Below are 23,038 nucleotides of genomic sequence, written 5' to 3' on the forward strand. Positions count from 1 at the left end.
ATTTAAAAGTGTAAGTCAGTTTCTTAGACAAACTTCCACAAATCATGTATTTTCATGTTTTAATTAAATGATTATGTAAATGTTTTGAGAATTATCTCAGTGTTGTAGATTAAGCCTTGGGATTATTGAACAAGAGCAGTCAGTTATGAGAGCTAACCAGCAGTTTGTTCAGCCACATACCTCCAAAGTTGAAGGCACATTGTAATCAAGGACTGACAACTGCTTTATCAAATTTTAATTACTGAAGTTTATGGGGTGTGGATGAGAAACTACGCACCCACTCTGGAACACTGACATGAATTGTAATGCAAATGCACACACACTTGCAAAGCTTTGTCTGGGGTAAGGTTTTGAAGACAGGATACTAGACTTAAAAATGGTAATGTTTTGGTTCTATAACTGTCAGTTAGGAACCCACCTCAGTGAAAAAGAGTGTCTGCCATGTTTGACTAAGTGATTAATAGAGCTACACAACTTGGCATGTGGAGTCTAATGCTTTTTGGGATTTCAAACCCAGGACACTCAATGAAAGTAAATGACCTATGAAGTAGCTTCACTATGGAGTGGATAATTCACCCTCAGTGAAACAAAACACTGTATAGGCCCCTATGTGTTTTGGTCCCCATCCAATTTGTATTCTTGTCTATAATTTAGATTGCTCCAGAGGAACTGTCTGAGAAGAGTTTCTGGACAAAGGTGAAAGAAGATAAATTTGAAAGCAATGAACTCTTTGCTAAACTCACCCTGGCCTTCTCCGCACAGACCAAGTGTAAGTAGCTTTGATTCACTGAAGAAAGGCAGGGTTGGGATCAATACCTGCCTCACTTTCATCCAATTCCTTCAAAGGAATTGGAATTGGTATTTTTAGAGACATAACTTTTGTGATTGTTCAACTGCTTTAATTTGAAACCAATGTAATTGCCTAACCGTGACTTAAATTTAAATAACTTGTTGCCACTGTGAGAAGCTCATTTGAACAGAATACTGCTAATTGCAATTTTGACCAATGATGTGTTGGAACTGATTAAAAGAGAATTGTAATTGGGAATTGATTTTATAAAGGAATTGGAATTGAAAAACAGGAATTGACCTCAATTGCACTACCTTATCTAAGATAGTAAAGTAGTCCAGTATTAGTGCAATTCTGCATCCGTGAAACCTAAACTAAAATTAGGGTAATATTAATGATAGAATTGCTTTGTTACGTATGACTTTGCTAATTTTTTTTATTTTTTTTTTCCCCCTCCCAACTTTCAGCATCTAAAGGTAAGAGTGATTTTCTTAAATTCTGTTTTATATTAATACACTGAAACACTGCCGAAATAAGTTTTGATTATAAGCACCTGTGGGATTCTGTGACAGAGCATTGGTCATTTGCCCTGAAAGATGTATGGGCTTTACCTGAACTTGCAACCAACGAAAAAAAAAAAAAGACGCTTGCTAATCTAGTGCATTTTTACTGTAAAAGGGCTTTCTGGATGAATGTGTGGGCGACAATGTGCAGAGAAGAATTTGCTAAGAATTGCCTGCAGAACTCAATTCTGCCTTGAGGGGGGACCTGTTGTTTTACACGGCTGCTATAAAACTTTTAATGCAAGTGCACTTTATAGTTTAGGATAACAAAAAGGATATACAGTAGTGGATATCTAGAGAAATGTATGATATCCAATAACAGGAACCTTGTCTAGTTGGCGGTATAAATACTGTAATTCTTTGTGGTGAGCTATTCTTGCACAAGAGATGTCTTGGATGGGATGGTGTTGAATGCTGATCCCTCCAGTAAAGGGCAGGATATAAGTTAATATCAAAACTTTTTAGCTGTCTGTCTTTAAAGTTTATAGAGCTGTAAATGGTGTATAAGTAGCAACATTATATGCAAGTCACAGACCCTTTTTGTGCTTGTAATTTAACTTTAAATATAATTTCAATATCAGTGTAGTTGCACATGATTTGAAGCTGCAATGCTAACTTTAACAGTCCTATAAAGCAGCTTTCGAAGCAAAAGGGATGTCACGTTGCTGTAGAAGGTCTTTATTTCTTAGGGGAAAATCTCTTCTATTTGCAAAGTTTCTAATGGGGAAAATGGTTGATGTTGGCAGATGAGACATTCAGTTAAAAAAAAAAGCTTTGCTAATGGGGTCAGCTCCCTTGGGTAGTAATAGCTATAACTGCGAAATGAGTTGGGCAGAACAGTGTGAAAGGTGCATGTAAACACCAGAGAGGATAGCAAAGGTAGTTCTTCTGTTTCATTATATTCAGTTAAAGGCCACAGCTTGGTACATAAAAAGCAGAAATGTGCTTTAATGGGCTCACTGGCTGTGGTCATTAATTGAATAAAATGCTTTTTTTTTTTTTTTTTTTTTTTTTCCTTCAAGCAGGTACATTTTTTCAGAAGCTACATCTGTTGCATGTCTGTTCCAGAAAAAAAAGGGTTAATTCCATGTGTTTGTTTGTTAATCTGCATCCTAAAATCTCCCAGTTTCAAAACATAGATTATATGTTTTGTAATTTGATTTATTAATGTATATATTTTCATTGACACTTTAGTACAGAAAGCCGGTATTTCAGGTTTCCCAGGATGCTTACAGCACAACAGTCTTTTCTGGCAGCAAATTCAAACCGCTAAAAAGGAGAGGAAGGAACAGCATGTGACATTCCTGGATTTAGCTATTGCAATGCTATTGCATTCTTTGGGCAGCGTTTGATTTTTTTCAGTGTGTCAAGGACATTATCAAACTTAGTGAAAGCCTACTACGGAGATTTGCAATTTTGTTTTTCAACTTCAGAAGTCACCACTACATGGCAATGTCTAGAAATTGGAATAATGGCAGGATGCACCATTTCTCAACTGGCTTTTACCATGGCAATGGAAGTAATTTTTTGGGTGTCAAAATGTGTAGTGGGATGTGAACGCTTGGTTTCTGGACTGCAACTGCCACCAATTAGTGCATACATGGATGACATGAAAATCATGACTACAACAGTAGCCTGCACTAATCGGTTATTGGGCAAATTAACCAGTAACATTGAATGGGCACGAATGCAATTCAAGCCTACTAAATCAAGGAACATCTCGATAATTAAATGTAAAGTAGTGGATAAGAGGTTCTACATTAACGGTAAGGCGATGGGAGAGTGTGGAACAACGCAAGATTGACTGGTGAGATTTGTGGACACTGGAATAGAGCAGGATTGCTTTTTTTTGTTTTTTTTCTCCCATCACCACAGAACCTTAATCTGTGGGTGGGAGAGGATCCGTGGTGTTCTTTTGTGTTCATCGGCAGCTACATTTAAGACACATTTTGACGGGATGTAAGGGGGGTCTTTACTTGGCATCATGATCAGGTTTTGCGATATTTGGCCTTCGCATTGGAAGACAAGCGTAGCATGACCAACAGGTTACCACCAATTCCAGCAATATATAACACACAAACATTCCTCCGTCCAGGGGAGCAACCATCAAAAAAAGGTATTAAAACCAAAACTCGTCTAGGACAACTGGAAGCTGATGGCAGATGTTGGACAACGGCTTATTTTCCCACCAAAGATTGCCACCACTAACCTTCGACCTGATAATGTCTTGACAGCGAGGATGGAGAGTCCAGGTTTACCCAATGGAGATGGGTTGTCGAGTATTTGTGGCACTCTACACAAACTGATTTCTCAAAGACATTGGATTCAGTAGTCAAGAGTTGCGACTTATAGTGAAGAGCTTATCTGAAGCAGATTCTGGTTGGGGTCCTCAAGCATAGTAGAAAGAAAGCAATGTCGATGGAAAGGAAGGTAAGATAGCTGGGCTTAGCTGGGTGGGGAATGGAGGGGGGTGATGCTGGGACACCAAAATCACTGTCAAGCCCTCTTATGGTGTTTTGGACAAGTCGATGAAACACCAAGGATGGAAGGTGCTCACTTGAAGACCCCAGAGAACTACCTTACTCAGCTCAGACCAGACGGTTGTCATGCTGATGTGCTAGGGAGGCTGCACTGTGGTTGATCCCCAGAGTTAGCATTGGAGCTGTTTTGTGTGCTGATGCACCAGGGAGGCAACGCAGGCTGATCCCTGGAGCCAGCATTATGCTCCAGCCATTAGCACCAGGCAGAAGGATATCTACATAATCAGATGGAAGGAAACGCAGATGGATCACATTAGTTTACAGTAAAAGAAGCTATGGCTTAGTTGGTGCTTATCTTGGCAAGAGCCAAGTCAAACACTAAACACTAGCATGAAGTTTTAACACCTACTCTTATGTAATGGAAATCATCATTAACATCACTGTGTGGGAAGATTGTAGAAAATTGCAATTCTGTCGCACCTACAACTGTCAATATCTCTCAAACCATTTCAGCTTGCAACTGTTCGCTGTTTTGGAAACTCTTCTTCACTTTGGAGTCCTTTTCTTGCTAGTTATTTTACAAAAAATCCACAACCGTATTGTCAAAGCGTCATATCTCACAATCCATTCAGGTACAGTAAGGACTTCAGAAATACTGGTGAAAAGATAAGCAAATTTCACTGCCATTGTTTTAACCTCAGGTCATATCAATGATACAGATCTTTTTCGCATATTGTACTTCATATTTACAAACCATTTTTTTATTCTTTAGATTAGGCCCCCTCTTTTTTTTGTATCCATCTAAGTATATTGTTCATGCATTTACTGTAACACAATGCACCATGTTAATATATTTAGTTTGTTCATCCATAACTTGAAATACTCGGCCATTATATTATTTCTGTGTTACCTACTTGTATACTGTATTTATATTTGTCTCTTGCAGCGAATCACTGTCAGACTGTTGCCTTCAGAGGTTAGAGTAGCCATTAGAACCTGCTTTCCCTAAGGGCAGCACTAGGTTTAGCTAGCATCTGTCTGCAAACACTTGTTTCTGTCAACTGTTTAATAACACTCACACTGATATATGCCAAATTGTGTAAAGTATGCTAGCCATGGAAAGGGAATTGCTGCTAACTCAGATAGTTTACATGCTGTTCCCCCATAAAGGGATTTGAGAGCTAAGCCAGGGTTTAAAATTCACCGAAACCATGCCAGCCACTAATTCAGATTCGTTTATAAAGCTGCATTTCAGTGTAAAATAAGTTGGGACATTAGGGCATAAAGTATCACAAAAATACGGCATGCAAAGATGAGATAAACATTGAGTTAATTTCAGTTAATTTTGGAACCACATTTAGCTCTCAATGTATAATGTGTTACTGAATCTGTGAAAATTGCAGATTTTCCATGGGCACAGGCTAATGTGGAAGATATATGGCAGTGTGCATGGTATTAAGTAATTTGTCTTTAATGTTTTAGTCTGCTGTGTATTTATCATGAAAGTCAGTCAAAAATCTGTGTGTTCATGTGGCTATAGACCATTGCACAGAACTGTGGTTGAATCAGAGGTGGGGGAGAGGAGGGGGGAGAGCAGAAAAGAAAAACACACAAACAAAGGACAATCACTGGCTCCAAGAACAATTGCAATGCCAATGGGTTTTATGATTTGTCTGTCACAGATCATCACTAATAAACTGTATCCGTATATCAGGATTGTCATCGGCTACTAATTACTGTCCTTAGGCATTTGAAACCTTTAGGCTTTAATCAATTTTTAACATCAAAGTAGAAAATGTCTGACTTTTTTTTTAAATGATTTTTATTTATTTATTTATTTATTTATTTATTTTACCACAACCTGAACTGATGCAATATAAAATGTTATTACATCTGACACATAAAAACATAGTGCCCTTTTTAGTGTTCTCCATCTCTATTTTTATACCTGTCTGTTTAGCTCTTTTTCCTGTCATAGACATATAAGCATATGGAGAGAGGGAAGGGTTGGAGAAGAATATTTGAAAGATCCATGGATTGTGTAAAAAGTAGATGTGAAATATAGTAGTGGTTCCTCGTTACTAATCCCTACTGGGAGAAGCTGGCCTTTATCTGTAGCTACCTACAGTAACCTTGAAGTTATCAGATATGTGCCATGGATCGGAGTTAAATACTAAATACCCCCAAAGAAACTAGTGGACCATCAATGGCCGCATGGGGGGAAAAAAGGACATTCGAAAGGAAACCAAATGTAAACTTAATTAACCCTGTCATATTTCAGAAATGGCTATAAATATCTACTAAAATAAAAAAATAAAAAAAACTCTATAAAGAGACCAACAAAACGTGGCCTTACTCCTGAAGGTACATTTCTAGTAACAAATGAATATAGGATTTACATATTCTCGCCAATTCAACTGACAATTTATTGAACAGTTTTATATGTTTTATTTTTTTTTTTTTAAACATTATTTATTTACTGTTTTATGTAAATCAAATGGGCAAATGAGTCATGTTGCATCCAAGTTTTCAGTTTAACAACAACAACAAAAAAAGATAACTTGATATGTTTGGGACTTACTGTTTTAGTTTCTTAATGTTGCATTTGTTTTCAGAAAAATAAGTTGGTAGTTTATAGCATGTTGGTCTTAAATAGGTCATTTAATAGAGACTTAATATGTTTGGGACTGCAGATGGCAGTCTTAATATTGAAGGTGAATTTACATTGCCACCAGTAGGAGCAATTCGGGACTCTAAAAACCGGGCATGATTGCATGACATTTTATTGAAGTGGCCTTAAAGGTTTTTCTGTACATTGATTTATAGAAATTATCCTTAAGTGCATGCCATAGTTTAGATTCCAGGAAGGACTTTCTGTTTTACAAAACCTGAGGTGTGTCCATTTGAGCACACAATATTATCCAGAGAGGTTCAAAGTTCTATCAAAGTTAGGATACTTATTTTATCACTTTTATGAATTGTTTTCTGAAAGATCGCAATATTAAAACAAAACCATTTTACTAGGTTTAAACATTCCCTTTGATCTGTAATGGTGGTTGTAATTAGTTTCTTTGAGAGTCCACACTCATTCTACTGGAATTAAAAATCAAAATAGTTGAATATGCTAGCCTCCTGATTGATCCAATTGTGTTTGAAGTGCAGATATGCAAGCTGGGCCAATTAGTTCAAAGACAGTGCAATGGTTCCTCCAATTATTAAAACATATACTTATACATGCTTATTATAATGTGTTCAACCATCCTGCAGGAGTCCTTTTTATATAAAGAATGTGTAAGATTTATTCATCAACCTTGGAGATTTTACCCTTTCAGAACACAACAGTCATCATGCCACCGTGCCATCTGGCAGTGAAACCTGTTTCACCTAGGCTGACTAATACATTCAGTGACCTACCTAATTAACACAGGGTGGATGCTGAAATTTGCAACTTAAGTATTTAATGATCTATTAGATCAAAAGCGTTATTAAAAGCATTGCCAGAATTGACAGGACAACTGACATTTCAGAGCTTTCAGTATGTTTTTATTTATTTATTTATTTTTGTATTTGATTTAAATCAAAGTGACCAATTTGATCTGCTGTGGTTACCTACCACATAGATGTCCATCCAGTGTCTTCCCCCTTTATTAACAGAGTACTAGCCTTTATTTTACTACCCAGATCCACTTGAGGGGTTTTACTTGGTGTGTTTTGGCAACACGCATAAAATTATTTTCCATATTCTGTCATTAGTATCTGCTTATAGTTTACCATTTCCAAAGGAGATGCATGGAGAGAGAGAGACTTGCCATGCTAAAGCAACATGTATATAAAAAATATAAGATCCTAGCTGCTTAAGAATTTCCTTTATGGGTATCCTGCATATAGTATGATCAGATGCAGGGTTTTCATAATTATAATTAACATCTCTTTCTTATAAGGAAAAAAAAAAAAATCCTTTTGTATTTTTTTCTTTGTTTTCTGCCTTTAGTGTAATCTGACATTAATTTGCACTGACTCACTTCACTGCAGTTTTAATAATGTGCTCTGCTTCTGTATGTGTGGGTAGCATTTGTTCTGTTCTCTCTTTGTTCTGAAACCTAATCATATCTGATTTTATAGATGGGCAATCCAACTGCTAATTTTGTGAATACAGTGAGTGTATGCCTTACTTTTTCTCAATACAATATACAAATATGTATTTTATTTGATGTAGTGCTCATCAGATATTTGTTTATCTGCTACCCAGAGTTTATTCAATATTTATTATTATGACCCCTGGGATTTATTAACGCCTTTGTGTGTTTTTTGCATGTGTCGGAACCATGGGTTCACATGAGCCATGGCATTAACATGCATGTAAATAACAGAACTCACACGCATACAGTATTACAGTATTTACAAGTCTATTTTTTAGTTAAATGTCCTTATGAAAATGGTTGAAAGAACCACAGTGAATAAATCAATTACACTATACAGTACTGTATAAACAACTCGTATAGTTCGAATGAAATAAGAATTAATAAAATAACTACTGCGTTATTTTTTTAAAAAAAAACAGATCAACTACAAACTGCACAAATTGTTAACTCTACTTTTAGGTATTGGCTTGTACTGTCTAATTTGACCAATTAAATAGCAAAAGTTTACAAATATACATTATACAGAATTAGCTTGGTGTATAAACAATATACAATGTACAGTTTCACACAGAAATCAAACATTTTCAATTGTTTCGCATGCAAAAAGACCTGCTTTGAAAATTCTGCAGACAAGCTTGTTATCCCGAATAACCTGAGCTTTAAAGCCAATTGAACGAGAACACATTTTTCAATTCTCACTCATTACAAACTGACACTGTAACCAGCTACACTTGGTAGTTGCGAATGAATGAACAATCAGGTTCGAGTCAGAGGTCAGTCGTGTGTTGAGATATCCACTAGTCGTCTTAATAGTTTTTTTCCCTTCGGTACCTGCAATGAGTGTTGAGTTATAAGTAAAGCGTGGTGTCGAATAAAAAAAATTTAAAAAATGAAGAGGCAGGATGCATATATTTTATATGGAGAAATTCAAGACCAAGACTGTCCGTCAAATTAAGCAAAGGTATCGCGTTATCCACTCTGAGTTAACCGAGGTTGACTGTATATATATATATATATATATATATATATATATATATATATATATATATATATATATATATATTTATATTTTTTTATTTACATTGGAATTCCGCTTAACCGTATTAAACCATGAAATTAAAACAGTTTGAATACAGCACTGTAACTTGGCATTCTAAAGCCATAAAGCTCTTGTGGCAACTTGGAAAGTCAGACAAAGCAAGCCTTAACTATGTTTTTCTACTAGTTCAGCATTACCAGAGCAAATATATTCAGCAGAAACATTTTAGATCTATAGTGGTCAACTTCATACAAACTGCCGTTACATATTTATTTATTTATTTTGTTTATTTATGTTTGTTTCTGGGTTCCTTGAGATTTACATTAAAGCTTTCCAGGCTGCTGGTTTCATCATTCTCTTCATTGCCTCCACTGTGCCATACTTCAGCTTCATGGATAGTTGGGGTTGTGCACATTTGGCATCCAACTTGTGGCAATTATGACAAAAGATGCAGTTGAGTGTGTCAAAAAAGCATGCCAGCATAAGAAAGACACTTTATTAATTAAGATGGTCAGTCTCCAGTGGACAATACTTTGAAGTGGAGATTGATGTTTTTAATAGTTGCATGGCGCTATTATAATTGTACTTGTTAATTTGGTACTGTATCCATGGTACAACAGTTTTGTATTTGTGATTGCCCCCCCCCCCCCCCCCCCCCCCAATAAACCCCCCCCCCAATGCGGACCCCCCCCCCCCCCCCCCCCCCCCCCCCTCCCCCCCCCCCCCCCACCCCCCCCCCCCCCCCCCCCCCACCCCCCCCCCCCCCCCCCCCCCCCCCCCCCCCCCCCCAGACCCCCACCCCCCCCCCAGTAAATTCGAAAATTATTAAAAACATACTGCCAGTTATTCAGTATGGCCAATTAAAAACCTTTCTTCTGACATATTTGCATTGCTTAATTATTAGTATTAAATATACGGCATTTGCACATGTCCAATTTTTTCTTTTCATTGCTTTTGTTACAATTAATGAGCACAATTGACCAAATCTAAACTACATTTTCCATGTTATGAAGTTATTACCAGCTATACCATCATTTAATAACAGCCTTAGGAACCTTGTACCGGCTGCCATTTTATGTACTGAACATTACCTACCATTTTCCAGTTTTGCTTTTTATCAGTGGGATCAGGTTCTTGGGATTTGTTTAATAACATTAACATGTATCAGTCTTTTTCTGTCTTAATGATAATATAACATGAAATGGCACCCGTGACTGTTTAAAATCTAGATTCTGGTTAGCTTTGCTATAAAAATTAATGCTTCTAATATGATTTTTTTAATGGTAAATCCGTTTTGCATTGGTGGTAAATACAATGAAAATGTGTGCTGCTGCTTTCAAATGGATTTGGAAATTAATTGTGTGTGTGTGTGTGTGTGTAATTCTGCTGAATTTCTATTTTATTCATCTCTTTGAAAAGAAAATAAGTCCTGTAGAGTGCCCATTGATTATCTCAGCATTGTCATCATGCCTCCTCCTCTCACATTAAGGGTTACATTGCAGCAAGCTTATTTTGTACTTTTGATGCTACTGATCACAAAAAAGTAACTTCAAAGAGCCAGATGACAAGATTGCTACAGTAACACCCTGTGCTTATCATTTAAATATGCAGGGCTTTCAAGAAGATTGATGCACACACAATTAATTCCTGCATAGAAGAAAAAAAAAATAACGTCATTAACATAAATGGGAACAGGATCGTGCATAAGATGACTTCTTTCTGAAGTTGTTATTATGATGCCATGTATAAAATGAAAAATACTACCCTCATAATGACAGCTTTTTTTTTCTTTTTTTTGAGTAGTACTGCTTTCCAAACCCCCCGCTGTGTGTAAATAAGATTTCTGCAGGAAAATGCTCCCACACCCCCCATACACACACACACACACACACACACTCCCTTTCTTGAAAATTTGCATAGTTATAGAAATCAGAATCAGGTGCCTTGAACTGATCTGATAACTGTGGGCCTGCATTTCATTTTTTATGATTATCATTTTTAAATTTAATAAATTACAAGGCTGAGCTGGAGTGTTTTCTAAAATAATTAGAAAGTAGAGTTTTAATTAATATTGTGCCTTTGCAGGATGTTGGTGCAAGCACATTGAAATGGAGAAATAGAAACTAAAAAAACATGGCAGAAATAATTTTATATTTTCCGCTGTGGCAGATAATAGAAGTTGGCAGTTTTGTTGGAAACCATAAGATGGATCAAAGATGAATAAGTGAGATTAAACAAACATTTACCTTAATTTGTACAAGCTTGCTCTGTAATCCCCCCCCCCCCCCTTCTAATCTTGAATAAAAGTACAGTACCTCTCCACCAGCAAGTATGAACTAGGCTACTACTGTATATGCAGTGTTACCCACTTCATAACACATCCCTTACAGTATAAGGTGGTATGGCTATATCTCCCAATATATCCTAAAATACACATTTTTAGCATTGTTTTTATAAGGATGAACTTAAATAACACAGTATCCAGACTACAGCGTTATAAAGGGGGAAGTTCTACAGTATATTTCTGCAGTATATTTTTAACGCAGGTGGTGATGTGTGAATTGGGACTTCTCCGCTTTAGATACTGTTACTGACAAGTTCAAAACATTCTAGTGCTGATATGAGCTACAACATTACACAGGCATCACTAGCTGGTTCACAGGAATCTATGGGGTGCACTATTTTGTCAAGCTTTAGAATAGTGAGTTGTACTGTAACATTTGATCTAATAACAGAATATTTAAGAAGAAACTTTTACACTTTACAAAATGTTACCTCTGAGTAAAAGCATGGCCTGTTTTTACTCCAGATGCTTTTACAAAGCAATAGATATGAATATGTAAACCCCCTTTTCCTCTGCCGTTGTTGCTAATCAAGGTTAGCATCTGTTCAGATGGCGGTGTTAAATTAGTACATTAAAAAGTCCCCGGAGACATTAATTTTGTCCATTTACAGGTACATTCAATTTATATTCCCCAGCCTGCAGGTTTTAATTTTTAACTCAATTTAAGTTAAAATTACAAGACTGCCCCTAGTAAAAGCTAATCTGTGTAAATGTACAGGGGCACTCTTCCTGTGCCCATAGAAGCTCTTAAAATACTCCTACTACAGTTTTGCATTTATTTCTAATGTTTAATTCAGATTCATTTTAAATTATTTATTTTGAAATATTTTAAATATTCAATTTCTATTTTTAGTTTTAGTTTTATTTGGTCTTACTTTTACCTGAAGTACATTTCAAATGTGTTTCTAAAAGGACCAGGCTATCCATTCGTAGAATTATTTTTTTTAAAAGACTGCATATAAGGATCTCCTTTTTCTGACTTGTAATCTGTACTGATTCCACAAGTTTACTTCCCTCCCAGGTAAGAATCAATATCCACCCACAGGAAATGTTACATTTTCGTATGTTTTCCTCAGGAGAGATATATGGTAAAGCTACCACTGTACAATGTGTATGCAGCAAGAGATATGCAACTGTTGGTTCAAGCTGTGAGTAACACCAGTGAAAGTTGAAGTATGTTACAACACTATTGTCATGTATTGATTGTAGAGGTTATCCTGTACAAGCCTCATACCACTGATGTACTGTAGGTTTACTGCATATCTGTAACCATGCACCTATAGATTTACACAAAAATATATCAATATCAATTTACAAGAAGCATACCCTGAACACATTACCCCTTAAGTTCAGAGCATTTTCATTAAGCGATTATACATGCACAGGGAAATGTTCCTATTTTGGAGTTAAATCATTCAACTGGCATACATAAGAAAAGCAAGGTGGTTTGTATTTTAGCACTGAATCCCCATAACACCCTCTGCCGATTCTTATCTCTCCCCCACCCCCCCACAGTGGACACTGGAGGCTGGTTGCTCTCTGCAATTATCGGAAAGGGCAGCTCTTCTCCTTGCAGACAAATTGAAATTGTACCCCTTAGTGCCCGAATGAGCCCATCTTTCAAAAGAGAACACATTAATAATTCATGGCACTTAGAGCAAGAAGATAATGGTAAAAAAGAAAGAAGTAGCAAAATAATAAACTCATTTCTGTGTCCAGTTAGCCCTGAGAGATTGCATCTCCTCTTCTGAAAATTGCAGGAGATGGAGCAGGAGGCTGTCAATGGTTCATTGGGTTTTTATTTGGATTTCTCCATCACATCATATGAGCATGTGCTTTGCAAGTCTATTTTAGAGATTTTTTTTTGTCATTCGAAAGGCCTGATTTGGGTTGAACTAATACATTTTATATATCAGTCTGCAGATTGGTCTTGGGCCTGGGATTGTTCAGTTTCACTGGGTGTTTAACATAAGGAGCTTAGCACCTTCCAATAATTCATAAAACTGTTAAAAATGGCCCATATGGGAATTCCTTTTATGATGATTAGTTGGGTTCCAGAATGAGTGGCGTGGGGTTGTTTTCAGGCTGTGTAATAAATCCTGCTGCCATTTTAGAGCTTTAAATAGGTTATAAAAAAACTACTTTGCAAAAGACCACAGTGGATTTGAAAACTCTCTTTATTCACCAGCTTTCAATTCAAATAAATAGCCTGATTTTTTGAGTACACGAAAAACATGCATCTGAAACTGTATTAATTTACTATACAAGATGTGTTTGTAATCGCACCAATGTAGGAACAAGTTTAATTGTCGGGCAGAATGCAAAGCATGTTAAATGTGCCACAATCTTCTTGTTTATATCTCAGCAGAAATGCTGCTTGACATTTCCATTTTTTTTTACTTGTTGGGGATTTCTCCAAGAAGACCATTTTACTCTTGGTGGTCTAAAAGTGAGGGCTTAACTACTCTGTATAAAAAAGGGTCCATAACTACAATATTTTAAAAATCTATTTTCCCAGAACTATGATGAAACCTCCTCTCTCTATTTCAACAGCATTTAAATTCCCTAGCAGGGAATAGCACCAGGCATTATTTGAAATGTCAGACACCCTGCTGGTAATGATTCGCTTTGCCAGTAAACTCATTTGTTTTGATGAAGGGATGTTTGCATCGCTTCCAGCTTTTACTTTTTTGTATTCAAGACTGGAGTGCAAAAAAAAAAAATTCCATTAAGTTACTTTTGTTGTTTGTTTATTTTAATTTCCTTGAGCATTTCAAGTGGAGTGTGTTCTTGATCAGTTAACTATTTCTGCTTTTGTTAGAATTTAATTACTTGGAGTTGAAAGTGTGAATACCAGGGTGACACACTTACCGATCAGAATGTATAAGTGATTAGCAGTCATGCCGTGTATATTCTCTCTCTTTCTTGCTGTTACTTGCTATGTTGTAGGTTTTGCCAATGAGTAATAGTTCAAAACATCTTCCTACATCTTATATTTCAGTAAAACATTTTTTTAACAAACTTACTTCCTTTTTATCAGCATCTGTTGACAATGTTTTTTTTTTTTTGTTTTTGTTTTTGTTTTTTTTAATATCCTTGCACAGTACCTATTTACACATGAGTGCTCTGTTTCCAGAAATAATTGTTTTCTTGTAGAAAATGTCATTGAATTTCATCAGAGTGAAAATATTAAATACAGTTGCACAGCTGGCTTATTTTCTGTTAGAAGTACACATTTAAGTGGTAAAGATCAGACAAAAAGGAGTGCAGTTTGTTTCCACAGTTATTAAATGTATTCGCCTTTTTGAATAATTCCAATGAGACAGGCTGTAAATACATGTTATTTCCCTTTCCTTTTTAAAATAGTTGTTTTGGAAAATAATTTTAGCCTGGAGAAATCATTGTTACAGTTTTAATATTACCCAGTTATCAATTTAAAAGTTGAATAATGAGGCTTTCTGAAGTGAAGTGCTTTCAAGTTCTTAATTGCCTTTATAAAAAGAAAAAAAGTTACAAATGGTTGTGGGATCACCTAGGGGGCAGTCCCAGTTTTAAACCAGATTCACAGAAAGTGAACTCTGTAATGCCATCCTGTGAATACTCATACTGAAGACTTTCTGCTGTTTTACATTGAAACAGCTCCTTGACACCTATACTTTATTAAACTAAATGAAATTCATTGTGTTCTATTTTAAAATTCAAATGATCACTTCTGCTTTGAAATTATTAATAATTTCACTTCTTGGACAACCTAAAGCCTACCAAAGGTAATGAGGATTATATTGTGATTGGCCTCACGTTGGACAATGAGCAGTATTCTGCAAGCTAACTTTTTTTGTTTGTTTGTTTTTTTGTTTGCTATCTCTTTTATAAAATGTATAATGTGTGGGTGCCAAGTACCCTTCTCTCTAGTATTAAGTACATATAATGCTGTTTAACTGAAAGCGTTGCGTTGAAGACAAGTTGGAAGTCTAGGACAAATGACTGTCTGCAGAAGTAGGACAAACGATAGCATTAAGCACAGAAAGACTGATGGAGGAGGAATGAACCCTCTTTCTCAGAGGAGCCAGCAAGTTGGAGCTGAGACAATGCTACAGATGCCCAATACCCTGACCCACATGCAAACCTTTCATGGGCTTTGTCAGGTATACAGATATTTTTAAACACTAATGAATGACTATTGAATTGGACTTGATGTAGGACAACACTTAATTTTAACTTTTTTTTTTTTTTGTTGTAGTATTTTTCTTTTCCGTTGCAGCAGAGGATGTATTTCTAATTAACATGCATCAACCCAACAAGTAAAAATGTATTGCATTGCTAAGATAAACAAAAGATAAACAAAATGATGACCCTGTCAGGCCTGCTTTATGCAATAATTTCTGTGTTAAAGGCTAATTTTGAGACTCCTCTTTCATGAGATTTCTGTCTAAATCATTGTACTGTAGTACACAGAGTTCTCTTCTGGTGCAACATTGTTCTAACCCTGCATCTGAAATATTGCTTTTGAGCTCTCAACCATGGCTGTGTGTTGTTACTTTATCTGTGTTATAGCCAGACCTTGACTGCAGCTGGTCAGTTCTATTAAAATCGGTTCCCCGTAATGTAAACCTTGGTTTTTATGTTCAAAGTAATTACCATTGGAGGACATTGTATGAATTATGGTTGTTTTATTTTAACAGAACTACCTACTTTCAGAGTGACCATCTACCCTGCACAACCACTTTATTCAGGAAAACTTGTTTGATTACTAAAGAAACTTTTAACATATGGTGCATTATAGTACGTGCCAGGTTTTCATTCAGGGTTCATTGGACAGACATGCATTGATTTGTCTGATCAAAATGAAGAAATATTGCAAAGCGTAAGTTATAGTGTACTGTATACAATGTCACCGTACAAATGCCCCAATACTTGTTGAAGGAATTACACTTGTGAGCTTTATCGAAGGCGACTTACAGAGACTTGAGGTATGTGAACTGTGGAGCACAAAGAGGTTAAGTGACTTGAACTGGGGACCTCCTGGTTACAAGCCCTTTTCTTTAAACACCGGACCACACAACCTTCTATAATTAACCACGGGCTCACACAGCATCCTTTTTTTTAATTATAGCTTTAATAAAGATTAGTAGCTTATTAACATTTTGCAATTTCTTTTATATGTTCTGCTTGTAAGTCAAAAGTTAGGGCTTGGCCAATTCAAAAGCCAATCTAGTTGTTTCATAGAACGAAACCCGTAAATTAAATCAATTTTACTACCAACACACCTCCCAGCTGCGACTGAGACGCACAAATGGCTCAACAGCTCAAGTGGACTCTCAAAGTAGAGTAGAAAAGATGGGGCATAACAGCACCAATCAGAAGTCCTGTAGAAATAATACAGCAACGACCAATTATACACATTGTTTTATTATTCAGACTACTTCAAAAAGGGCAATCACTTTCCTTTTTTCCATAGTAAATGCTTTTTCTGTGGGGTAGCTATATGCAGCATAGAATGTGAGTGCAGAGAATAAGTTCAAGTGGGGGCATATTTCCTGTAACACCAGAAGTGAACTTATGTTGTTGTGAGAGTCTGGGTAAACACCAGGTCAACAACAAAACATAAAGCAGTATGGAAGTTGTTTAGGGGTGAAATGCATGTGGTTAGTTTTATGAAGAGGTGAGGGCTACCTTGTAGAACCAGCTTGCACTTTTAGCTGTGAAGCCGCTTGTTATAAGATTTAGAGTATAAAAGCAGATTTCTTGTAGCATTGTTTAAGGGGGTTACAAGTTATGTGTGGTATTTTGTTTACTTGGGGATTCCCACAAGCAAGCATTCAGCCCTTGTGGTTTAGAAGCAGTTCTGTTGTTGACTGATTTCCCCCCAGAAGAATCTAGCAAGAATCCACTTGTAACAAGCTAAGAGAGCATTTTAGAGACCATCAACAAAGGAGTTGTTGCAATTCTGAATGTTTCAATGCCTGTTATTGCTTTTTTGATGTCGTGACCCATGGATACTAGGTAGATCTTTAGCAGGGTCATTTTACTGGTAGTTTTCCCCATGGAGCAGTATGGGTTATACCTGGTACCTCCAGTCAAATAGGATTTACCTTGGTTTAAAAAAAAAATTGCTGGTAGGTCAGTCCAGTAATAAATCCCGTCATTTGTGCAACAACAGTAAGTGGGTGTCAGCAAGTGGCATCTGAATGTAGAGACAGTCATTACATCTAGAAAAGACACATTTGAAAAAACAAGTGCAGAACATGCAGTTTTTGGTCTCATGTAACATAAGGGGTTAATGCACTTTTTTTCATTTTTTTTTTTTTTCTACAAAGTACAGAAGGAGCTTTGGCCCCCAGAACATTAATATTTAACTGTGCAGCACTCACCATCATTAAAAGCAACCCTCCAGCCTTTCAAACCGGGAACCAAATTGAAAACATGTAGCGTATTCACTGTCAGGAGTTCCCCTACCACAAAATTCATCTCATGGGGTAGGAGAGTTTGTTGTATCGCATCTGTGAATCTAAGTATTATTAAAGAAAAGGAATACAAAAATAATGGAAGGAAGCCAAGTCAGATGGACTGATTTTACGTTGTTAAATATTTACTGTAATCGGTGCACTGGAAATGGCCTTGTATTTCTAGCGATATTTAAAATAAATAAATAAATAACATAAAAAAAAAAAAAACTCTGTATATTGAAGTAGTTGCTATGCAGAAATTAGATTCATATACTCCACTGCCCCTGTAACAGACCTTGCATCCTCGTGAGTGTATTCTATGTGCAAGGAAATTATATAGTCCTATTTTCTTATATATAAATGTCAGGGTTACAATGAGGCTTGTCAGTCTGTCAGTTTCTTACAAATACCTCTCATCTTACTGCCATACTTTGGAGCTGTTAGTTGGAATGACTGGCAGCTTCAGTCCTTTCAGTAACACATAGCAAGCAAAACAAGACAAAGCTCCAGAACATGCAGGCTAGTTTTGTGAGCTCTTTTTTTTTTTTTTTTTTTTTTTTTTTTTTTTTTTTTTAAGTAAAGCCTTTTCAAATTTGAAGTACTTCCAGGTAAATGTGCCTTCCACGATGATGTATAAAAAGTACCTCCAATTTAAATAAACTTTTCTGCTGTGTAGGAAATTAAATTAGTCCAAGACTGGCGTGTTTAAAACGTCACAGAACACAATGTTTGCTGCTTTTAACGTAATGCTGTACTCCAGAAAGAGATATGTTGCTGTAGCATGTACTGTACTGCCAGTTGGCAACTAGCTGGCTTATGTTACATCCTTAATTGGTTAAAATAGTTAATCTTGGTACTTGTCAGATCTGTAGGGTATTAAACTAGTGTATCACTGCAAGACTACTGACTGTAGTAGTCTATGAATTGAATGGCCAACCTAACCTTGAGCATGGTCATCCTGTGGTCTCTTTTAATTAAACTAACGTAACAGTGGAAAATCTTAATACCACCATAGTTTAAATTATTAAAATAAGACCCTCCCTTCCATTTTACATGTCTTTACAAACAGAAGTGTTGCATACGCTGTTTAGTGTTTTGGATTTCCTAATGTGTGATTGGGAACCACTTGAGTTGCTGCCTTTCCATAGCATAAAGGAGTTCTGTGTTAATGTCTTTTACCGGTGTAGTGTGTTTTTTGGGATGCATACTGTAGGCTAGGTTTGAATGGGCTGCTATTGTTTCAGGAACAGCAAGGGGTTTAAAAAAATCTATATGTAAAATACTAAAACAAATGATACATGGCAGGTTGCAAAGTCATAAAAACCAGCAGTTGGTTGTATAAATTGCAGGAAAAGCGACAAATCAAGAAATAAGTACTGTCTTCATCAGGAGAGGTCAACACTTGTGTATTCATAGCTCTACAGGCTTATTCATCATACCACCTAGGAGCAACGATCGATGCATGTTCTGTGGATCATTGCAGCATCACCATCTTGTGCGTACTGAACTATATTATGAAGAGAATAAAATAAAAAATAGCAATTATCTGAATACAGTAATAATTATTATTAATATTATGAATTGTGCGTAAAGGCAGTTCAACAACTAAGATGCTGTGTGCCAAGCGGATTGCTTCAGTGGTCAACCTACACAAATTGCATTTGTCATTTATTTGTTTGAGATTCAGCTGCTGTATAGATAGGAAGATTGAAGTTAACCATTTCTGATGGAGATGTGGGAGGGTGAGGTTTTTCTGGAGACAGTGATTTGTTAAATCACTGTGTGTGTGTGTGTGTGTGTCTTACTGTCAGATTGCTGCTGCTGTAAAAGGTTTTTTTTTTTGGGGGGGGGGGGGGGGGGTCAACTTCGGCATGTCTGAGCGGGAGAAGCGGTAATTGCTGTGGCACATGCCATTATCAAATTGAGTGAGATACAGTGACAGTCATTAGCGACCTTTTTTTTTTTTTTGAAAAGGTATATCAGCAGTATGCTATAATCTTTTAGTCACTGATATATAAATCTGTGTGTGTATATGTGTGTATATATATATATATATATATAGAGAGAGAGAGAGAGAGAGAGAGAGAGAGAGAGAGAGAGAGAGAGAGAGAGAGAGAGAGAGAGAGAGAGAGAGAGAGAGAGAGAGAGAGAGAGAGAGAGTCTACACCCCCTTGAACTTTTTTCACATTTTGTTGTGTCAGTGCCTCAGTTTCATGCATTTAAATGAGGATTTTTTTTCCCCACTTATCTACACATCCTACTCCACACTGTTAAGGGGAAAAAAGTTTTTATTGTTGAAAAAAAAATACATTCAAAATACAAAACTGAAAGATCATAATTGGGTAAGTCTCCACCCCCCTGAGTTAATACTTGGTGGAAGCACCTTTGGCAGCAATTATAGCTGTGAGTCTGTTTGGATAGGTCTCTACCAACTTTGACCACCTAAATTTAGCAATATTTGACTATTCTTCCTTACAAAACTGTTCATGCTCTGTGAAGTTCTTTGGGGAGTGTTGATGGACAGCAATCTTCAAGTCATGCCAGAAATTTAGGTCAGGGCTCTGACTAGGCCACTCAAGGACATTTACCTTTTTGTTCCTTAGCCACTCCAGTGCAGCTTTGGCTGTGTGCTTTTGATCGTAGTAATGTTGAAAGGTGAACTTCCTTCCAAGTTTCAGCTTTCTTGCAAAGTGCAGCAGGTTTTCCTCAAGAACATCTCTGTACTTTGCTCCATTTATTTTCCCATCTATCCTGACAAGTGCCCCAGTCCCTGCCAATGAGAAACATCCCGCTGCCACCACCATGCTTCACAGTAGGGATGGTGTTCTTTGGATGATGCGCTGTGTTGGGTTTGCGCCTAACATAATGCTTTGCATTTAGGCCAAAAAGTTCAATTTTAGTTTTGTCGGACCACAGAACTTTTTTTGCCACATGATTACAGAATTACAGTTTTTTTTTTTTTTTGCATACTTCAAATGGGATTCAAGGTGGGCTTTCTTGAGTAATGGCTTCCTTCTTGTCACCCTACCATACAGGCCAGATTTGTCGAGTGCTTGGGATATTGTTGTCACATGCACACTTTGACCAGTCTTGGCCATAAAAGCCTGTAGATCTTGCAAAGTTGCCATTGGCCTCTTGGTAGCCTCTTCTGATCAGTCTTTTTCTTGCTTGGTCGTCCTGTTTGGAGGGACAGTCTGATCTAGGCAGGGTCTTGGCTCCACTTCTTAATAATCGTCTTGACCGTGCTCCAAGGGATATTCAACGCCTTTGATGTTTTTTTTATACCCAACCCCTGGTCTGTGCCTTTCAACAACTTTGTCCCGGAGTTCTTTTGAAAGCGTCTTGGTGCTCATGGTTGAGTCTTTGCTTGAGACACACAAAAATAACATTGAATTGGATACCAATATTGCCCTAATGCAATGTATTCAGAATAGCTGAAATCATTAAAAAAGCAAATGGACAGAAGTTAATAAAGTGGAACAGGTTATACTTGATTTCACCTTGCTGACTGAGGGATGTGTATGGTCATACAATATGTATTTTACATAAACCAAATTAGGGATGCACTGATTGTGTTTTTTTGTGGGGGCCGATTTCAGATTACCGATATTCAATATCAATAATTATCAGATGCTGATTCCATTATTATTATTATTATTATTATTATTATTATACACTTGAAAAATTATTTAAGCTTTAAATTGAACAGAAATATTTTACTTGTATGTATTCTGATAGGTTATACATTCTGCCAGAAGTTAATGTTGAAACACTGGGAAATGTAATAGCAGGTGACTTGCTCTCTGACATGGAACGTAAAAACATTATATACCTGTGGTAATGGTAGATTTACAAAATCAGTGGTATTTCAAGGTCGCGCTACACTAAAACCTGCATTTTAGAAACACCTACATTTGTAAATCTACATTTTTCATGCTTAGTCTGCTTTTTACAAATTGTATTGCAGTATTCATATTGCACTTTTGTTTTCACATTGTAAATGTGAAATAAAGTGAAAAAATAGTGCACTATTAGAAATAATAAAAATTGTCACACTATATTATGTAGATAAATACACTACAATAACATTGTGATCAAACTGCAGACGATGAAATTGATTAAAATAGGTGGAAAATCAAAGCATGCAAACAGTGGTTATAAATCGTTAACATCACTAAAAGTTTGCCACAATTAAAAATGTTATACGTACTTCTTGCACTTCTTACTGTGAGCCACCACTCCAGTGTGCTCTGACTAATTTCGAGTTGGTGCTTCTGATTCAGTGGTGGGGACAGTCTTATTTGTGGTTGTTTGATGTGAAGACATTGGAGGACAATTTTAATTGTTTTGGGTGATTGGAGAGGAAAACTATAACATTTTGACATGTATTCAGATACAAAAATCTACAAATGACAAAAATACCTTGCACTTATTTACCATCTTACCAGAATTTGCGTGACAGTTTCAAAAGATGGCAAATGAAAAAGAGTTCTGTGTGATGTGTGAGATATATATATATATATATATATATATATATATATATATATATATATATATATATATATATATATATATATATAAAACAGAATCAACACAGTAGCTCTTAAGCCTCTGTTATAGACAGCAAACAGTAAACAAACCAGATTATGCACGCGCAGTCATAGTATGGAAAGCCATCTGGAACAAAAAAAGTGTTGAGCTGCTTTAAGTGAGCCAGAATCTCATGGGACAGAAAAGCACGTCTTTCTGAAATGCCTCGCGTAGTGATTTTTATAAATATATAAAATTTTGTTGCTACTTTGTTATGTGGAATGTAATAAACGATAACCAAAATGGTGAGTTTTTTTCCCCTTCATTTTTCAACACCATTTCCAAGTTTGTTTTATTTGAAGTGTTTAAAGCTAAATTTCAGTTTTAGGTTGCTTGTTCAACTACAAAAGGCATGTAAACATCATGTTACTTTATGAAAATGTGTCAATTTTACTGTGAGTTAACAGCAAGGAAAGAAAAAAAAATGCATTGTCAACTTTATGTACTATTTATTTCGGGAATAAACAAAGCAACTGCTATTAGGCATCCTTTGTTTTGTAGTTAATTCACAGGGGTAAAGTAAGTCCTACACAACTTATTCTTTACTCCTGGGATATTTTTCTATTTTAACGTGTTACATAGTGTAAGGCCTTACTGTAAAATAAAGGCACACACAAGGACCACACCCCATGCCCCTGCTGCTA

General features: G+C 36.4%; 1 protein-coding gene across 3 annotated transcripts in view; it reads left to right on the forward strand.

Moving 5' to 3' along the window:
* Window positions 1-23,038, forward strand: part of LOC121297469 (protein diaphanous homolog 1-like) — a 133,878-nt gene that overhangs the window by 45,514 nt on the left and 65,326 nt on the right. For all 3 annotated transcript variants that reach the window (XM_041223813.1, XM_041223814.1, XM_041223815.1), the window contains 2 exons: window positions 655-769; window positions 1,258-1,266. In XM_041223813.1, coding sequence (XP_041079747.1) covers window positions 655-769; window positions 1,258-1,266 — 124 coding nt within the window. The remainder of the gene's footprint in view (window positions 1-654; window positions 770-1,257; window positions 1,267-23,038) is intronic.

The sequence above is a fragment of the Polyodon spathula genome, chromosome 22 (assembly GCF_017654505.1).
Source record: "Polyodon spathula isolate WHYD16114869_AA chromosome 22, ASM1765450v1, whole genome shotgun sequence".
In the NCBI taxonomy this organism is placed as follows: Eukaryota; Metazoa; Chordata; class Actinopteri; order Acipenseriformes; family Polyodontidae; genus Polyodon; species Polyodon spathula.